This window comes from Coregonus lavaretus, assembly GCF_964263955.1.
Source record: "Coregonus lavaretus genome assembly, chromosome: 18".
NCBI classification, from domain to species: Eukaryota; Metazoa; Chordata; class Actinopteri; order Salmoniformes; family Salmonidae; genus Coregonus; species Coregonus lavaretus.
In genome coordinates this window covers 11,229,195-11,236,239 of record NC_140005.1, presented here as the reverse complement: position 1 = coordinate 11,236,239, position 7,045 = coordinate 11,229,195, and the positions used below count along the sequence as shown (strand labels likewise).

Here is a 7,045-nt window from a genome sequence, read left to right as displayed (position 1 = left end):
GGGTTCTCTTATGTAATTCTCAAGGCAATAAATTATTTTGTAGCGGATGCTAGGCGGAACAAACAGAGACATGTATACACTTAAACGTATGAACATACAGTTCAAACACACCAACACATACAGACATACACTGTTAAACACTGCATGTTTGTTCAGTAAAATTGAATGCATTCATCAGCTGTCATGTCTATTGGATAAATATCACCCACAATAAAACCAGTCTGGGTCACGTTGTATGAAACCTGGCTTTCTCCCTTGAAACCCCAATAAAAGATTTCCACACCCAGTCAAGCAATTAACTTTGTGACTATCCCAGGGATTCCGCTTTTACAGGCTCATTTAAAAGTTATAAAAAACATTGGTCACCTTCTAATTCAAGATTGTTCATGAGCCAAGGTTGAGCAATGTGTCATCAGTTGATCTATAACATGCTAATAGTGAACCAATAGTGAACCAGTACAGTTTGATCATATCTCAATCCTTTCCATCACTTATCCTGATAGAATAAATACAGTAACATCCCTTATCTCCATAACAAACAAAATGATAATTCGGCCTATGTACACACAAGTGTATGCAAAACAAAACAAAAAAACACAATGTCAAATAAATTAGATTTATGATATGATTGACTAATGTCATAGCCAGCCAATGTACAGAAATAATGATTTTAGTCCAGTGTGGTTTGGAGAGCTCTTAGGCCAACTAATGGTGCAGCGGATCTGAAACACATTGGGGTCAGTCACTCTGGGAATAACGCGTAATGCGCCGCGCGCCAACATATTACCCAAATTGGAGCCCTTGCAAAACACAAACAACAAATCTGAATTTTCCAACTGTGATTTTTTTGTCCAGTTTTATTCACCATTTATTATAATCTATTATAATCTGATTAAGTATAGCTATATTACATATTAAACCTGAATTTGAGAATTGCGCAACGTTGGCTACTGCTTAAAAATGTAGGTCCCCAAAAGGCCATCATTACGCAAACGTTTATCGCAAGCTTTAAACCCAACAATGCATTTATCAATGAAAATACTAAAAATAACATAAGGTAGGACAAAAACACGAGAAAAAAATAAGAAATAAGAAGAACCCGAGAAGTAAGTGTGCATACTATATACAGGGTCAGTTCCAGTACCATATTTACAATGTGCAGGGATACTGGTGTGATAAAGCTGTTCAATATATATTTTTTGTATTCTATAGAACAATAATGCAAACAAAATAGGGCATGGAAGACATATTTTCAGGATCTGCAACATCTGAAGCGCAAGAGTTTATGGAAAGCTTTTTTAAAGTCATCATTGGACATGGTATATATAATTGGATTGATTAACGAGTTAAGATAACCAAGCCAAGTGAAAAAGTCGAACAACTCGGGGTAAAAACAAGATTCACAGGTAGCCACCACCAGGGTGTATATGAAAAACGGCAACCAGCATATAATGTATGCGCCTAATATTATTCCCAATGTTTTGGTCGCTTTCCTCTCCCTAGCGGCTGAGATTCTTTTTTTCTCCAAAAGTGCGTCAGACACGGTTACTTTCACATGGTTCTCATTTGCCAAGAAACCCGTGTCACAGGAGTGGGTATCATGTCTTCCACACTGCAAAGGTGATATCGACGCCACAGATCCAGGGGAGTTTGTGACCAGGCGCGCTGAAGTAAGTCTCTTCCCTACCTTTTTGGGTGATTGTTTCAAAATTATCTTGCGGGCTTCAACGTATATTCTTCCATAAAGCACAATAAGCAGCAAAGTGGGGATGTAGAATGCTCCAAACGTGGAGTAAATAGTGTAGAAAATGTGGTCCTTGTTGACATTACATTCAGTTAACTCCTCTGCCTTCACCTGCCGCCAGAAAAGCGGAGGCAGGGAGATGGAGATAGCGATGACCCAGGCAATCGCGATCATCCCCGCCGCGCGCGCTGGCGTGCGCTTTTTGGAGTACTCAACGGCGTCTGTTATTGCCCAGTATCGATCCAAAGCGATTACGCATAAGTGAAGGATAGAAGCAGTGCAACATGTTATATCTGAGGATAACCAAATGTCACATATAACTTGTCCCAAAGTCCAGGTGTGACTCACGGTGTACAAGACGCATATTGGCATCACCAAAATGGACACCAAGAGGTCGGTGACAGCTAGAGATGCTATGAGAAAGTTTGCTGGAGTGTGCAGTTTTTTCGACTGATAAATCGTTGCAATGACAAATGCGTTGGATAAAGTAGTGGCGAGTGTGAAAACGAAAAGAATCACTGCCAAACTGGTTTGATAAGCTAGACTCTTTTCATTTTCCTCCAGCTCTGAAGACTCTGTCACAAAGGTATCGTTGGTGAAATTCATTATTAGTCCATATAATGCCGGAGTTGGCTCGAGGTCACCTGAGGCGTGTTTCTCCATCACTGATTTATCACTTTGAAACAGTGTGGTCAGTTCTTATATCGCCAAGTCTCCAACCTTTTCTCAATTCATTTCAATCGATCTGGTAAAATATTTTGGGAGAGGAAAAAATGTATTTCTCTTTCTTCTTCATGTTCATTCATTGCAGAAACCACCCCATTATAATGTTTGATGTAAAATAGTTGATTTTGAAGTAAATATCCATTGTGTTCTCTGGGAAATGTATAGCAACGTCTGTCCTCAATTGGTTTAACAGTTTAGCTATCTAAACAAAACAAATGGTATATAGAAAGTTGATATCAAAATAAATATTGAGACCAATGAAAGAACAATGACTTTCAGACATCTGTCAAATGTTGCAACTGCTAGCTTCCCATTTGCAGTGTAATCCTTCCCTCCTGGAGTTGTCTTGCAGGCTGCTTCAGCCCTTCTCTAGTTGAATGGTGAGTAGACCTCCACCCTTGGTTTTATACCGCTGCTGCTGCTGCCTGCCTCTGACAGGCGTGACAGCAAACATGCAGCATTGATCACAATGGTTCTACTGGAGAGGAGAGCACATCTCCACAGGGCCATAGTGCTCTGTTTCCTACCTGTCAATATGAGTCATGTATTCACTTTATATCATTAATATCCATGTTACAAGACATATATTGAACCTGAACAATACATAAAAAATAAGCTATTGGAGATCAAAACATTTCCTATGTCTGTCAAATCGTTGGCTACTCATGGTCTAAGTAAAATACATTGTCAAAGGCATTGTAGAACTATTTTGCATTTAGACAATACATCAATCATTCATTTAATTTCCAACATATATATTATGCTACATTGGTCCTTGAGCAATCTTCCAAGGTTGTGGTAAGATATTATGGATTGGGAGACTGCAGAGACATTTTTTATATAAAAATGTTTAATGTTCTCCAATGAAAGAGGAGAAGGTTCCTCCACTAATGTGCACTGTAAAAAGTAATTAGTTCCGCTAACTCAATTTTTATGTGGAAACCCATTGCATAGAACCATTCGAGTAACCCAACTGTCAATACCTACAGTAATAAAGTGACATCACAACCAATATGGTTATATATTTTTTGTTGTAAATACTTATCTGTTTTGTGTTTTATTGACTTTGACACTAAATTGCATTATGTATTCTGAACTATAAAGATTGAAGTTACTTGAACACTACATATTTGTTGTAGTGAACGTACCATTTATGGTCCCTTGTACTTAAATTATTAACCTTCATTACACATTTCTTCAAGTGTAAGTAGTTTTGATTTGTAATTTTCAGTGGTCGTGTCTTAATGTTTGTTTTCTGTATTTGATGGTTTGTCATTTTAACCCAACTTAGCAGGCATTGTTGAGCACAGTTCTCATTCCTCCAGCAGTAACTCTAGGTAGATCTGTGAGTATTACATGATGCCTCTGTCATTAAGCGTGGTGTGCATGACCTTGTTGATGGTGGGAATGGCTTGTCTCATTATTGAACGTCAATTTTGCCCAACGGTTTTGATATCCGTTCATCATGATCAGTTACACCTCATAGCACAACAAACTGCTTAATACTATTTTAGAAATATACTTTGCTTTCTTCAAAAATGCATAGAACATTGTGTAAAAGTATCATAAAGCCTACAAATGTTGAATTACCCACAATCCTCTAAAAATAGAGACACATGGCACTATTAAGGATTCATGACTTGCAAAAACATAATAATTCTATACCAGCACAACACAGACAAATCAAGTGTTTTTTACTCAAATGTCAATGTGTCTGAATACTACTTTATTATTTTAAGTAAAGACCTAAAACAATAGAATCAAGTAAGAACAACGTATATAATAAATGTTAAATTGACTTTAAAATATTAAGTAATCATAACTTGTAAAAACTCAATAACTTTAGATTAGCAGAACACAAATAAATAGTTATACTTACTCAATAACCTAATATTTGTTAACAGTACTCAAAAACATTAAGTGATAAGAAATATTATTGACATCTGAGTTAGTACTACTTTTATGATTTGAGTTCTACTGACTGTTGGAGATGTAGCCACTACTCAATTTATTTTATGAGTTAGACAGTTACTTTTTACAGTGTGTGAAAGTGTAGTCATTTACATGGCAGGGAGGGTAGAGGTGTGACAGTTTCCCCAGGTACAGGCATATGTGAAGGTGAAGTTAATCTCCTCCATGGTATCATGAGTTTGCAGTTTTTACTTTAAGCTTGTCTTGGTTGGATCCTATAGGAGCTTTTGCAGCTTGAGTCAGGCAAAATGTAGAGTGGATAAGAAAAATTGTTATATCACAAAACAAAATTATTGTCATGGTGTCTTTCCAGTGTGTGTCAGGACAGAAACTAGATACAAAATATTGTTTGGCAAATGAGACACATGCTGGTCATTTGGATATGTGCTGTACCTACATAAGGACAGGTAGAGACCATCATTGACCAGCATTGATGATACTACACTGAACAAAAATATAAACGCAACATGCAACAATTTCAAAGATTTTACTGAGTTACAGTTCATTTAAGGAAATCAGTCAATTGAAATAAATAAATTAAGCCCTAATCTATGGCTTTCACATGACTGGGGATACAGATATGCATCTGTTGGTCAAAAATACAGTTGAAGTCGGAAGTTTACATACACCTTAGCCAAATAACTCAGTTTTTCACAATTCCTGACATTTAATCCTAGTAAATATTCCCTGTCTTAGGTCAGTTAGGATCACCACTATATTTTAATAACGTGAGATGTCAGAATAATAGTAGAAATAATGATTTCTTCAAGCTTTTATTTATTTCGTCACATTCCCAGTGGGTCAGAAGTTTACATACACTCAATTAGTATTTGGTAGCATTGCCTTTAAATTGTTTAACTTGGGTCAAACGTTTCAGGTAGCCTTCCACAAGCTTCCCACAATAAGTTGAGTGAATTTTGGCCCATTCCTCCTGACAGAGCTGCTGTAACTGAGTCAGGTTTGTAGGCCTCCTTGCTCGCACACGCTTTTTCAGTTCTGCCCACACATTTTCTATAGGATTGAGGTCAGGGCTTTGTGATGGCCACTCCAATACCTTGACTTTGTTGTCCTTAAGCCATTTTGCCACAACTTTGGAAGTATGCTTGCATTGTCCATTTGGTAGATCAATTTGCGACCAAGCTTTAACTTCCTGACTGATGTCTTGAGATGTTGCTTCAATATATCCACATAATTTTCCTTCCTCATGATGCCATCTATTTTGTGAAGTGCACCAGTCCCTCCTGCAGCAAAGCAACCCCACAGCAGGATTCTGCCACCACCGTGCTTCACGGTTGGGATGGTGTTCTTCGGTTTGCAAGCATCCCCGTTTCTCCTACAAACATAACGATGGTCATTATGGCCAAACAGTTCTATTTTTGCTTCATCAGACCAGAGGACATTTCTCCAAAAAGTACGATCTTTGTCCCCATGTGCAGTTGCAAACCGTAGTCTGGTTTTTTTATGGCGGTTTTGGAGCAGTGGCTTCTTCCTTGCTGAGCGGCCTTTCAGGTTATGTCGATATAGGGCTCGTTTTACTGTGGATATAGATAATTTTGTACCTATTTCCTCCAGCATCTTCACAAGGTCCTTTGCTGTTGTTCTGGGATTGATCAGCACTTTTCGCACCAAAGTACGTTCATCTCTAGGAGACAGAACGTGTCTCCTTCCTGAGCGGTATGACGGCTGCGTGGTCCCATGGTGTTTATACTTGCGTACTATTGTTTGTACAGATGAACGTGGTACCTTCAGGCATTTGGAAATTGCTCCCAAGGATGAACCAGACTTGTGGAGGTCTACAATTTGTTTTCTGAGGTCTTGGCTGATTTATTTTGATTTTCCCATGATGTCAAGCAAAGAGGCACTGAGTTTGAAGGTAGGCCTTGAAATACATCCACAGGTACACCTCCAATTGACTCAAATGATGTCAATTAGCCTATCAGAAGCTTCTAAAGTAATACATATTCAACTACCTCAACTAGCCGGTGCCCCCGCACATTGACTCTACACTTGTTGTCAGATTGAAATTGCTCACCATTGCACACTTTCCTTACTTTCAGAGTAATTTTATATACGAATGCTTTTCTGAGTGTTTTGGTCAGTTTCTCCATAATTCAAAATGTTAAGTGTAATAACAACGATCACGCTGGTAATAATAAACATGCCCCAGGGATCGCTGTGCCCTTTTAGAACCGATAAAATGGATTCATATTACAGTTTAGTTATATTTGCTTAATCATTTGTGGAGACATAAAACACCATGTCATGAAAAAAAAAGGTCTGGAATCAAACTATTTGACATTTTTATATTGCATTTCTTCCAATACGATATGGAACGTTGGGCCTGCAACAAATATTTATAGTGCCTGTAATGTATTTTTGATAGGGGGCATATCTAATCGACTGAGGCATAACTAATTGACTTTTTTGCTAAGTAAATATCTCCATAAATGACAGCAATCAGCTTTTAAATTATGGTTTAGGATGGATATTATTGACATATGGTATTTTATTAAGATACATTATTGATATTTTTCACACGCCACTGCCTGCCAGTGCTGCAGACGATGATCTGAAGATCAATTCCATCCAGCACATTTATGACCC

At 37.9% G+C, this 7,045-nt stretch overlaps 1 protein-coding gene across 1 annotated transcript; it reads right to left on the bottom strand.

Annotated features, from left to right (window-relative positions):
- Positions 1 to 1,252: 1,252 nt before the first annotated feature.
- Positions 1,253 to 2,407, bottom strand: LOC311145528 (5-hydroxytryptamine receptor 1B-like; the record flags this gene model as incomplete). The annotated part of the gene is made up of 1 exon (XM_084181793.1): positions 1,253 to 2,407. One exon carries the CDS (start codon positions 2,405 to 2,407, stop codon positions 1,253 to 1,255), a length of 1,155 nt encoding a protein of 384 aa, XP_084037919.1.
- Between the last annotated feature and the right edge of the window lie 4,638 nt (positions 2,408 to 7,045).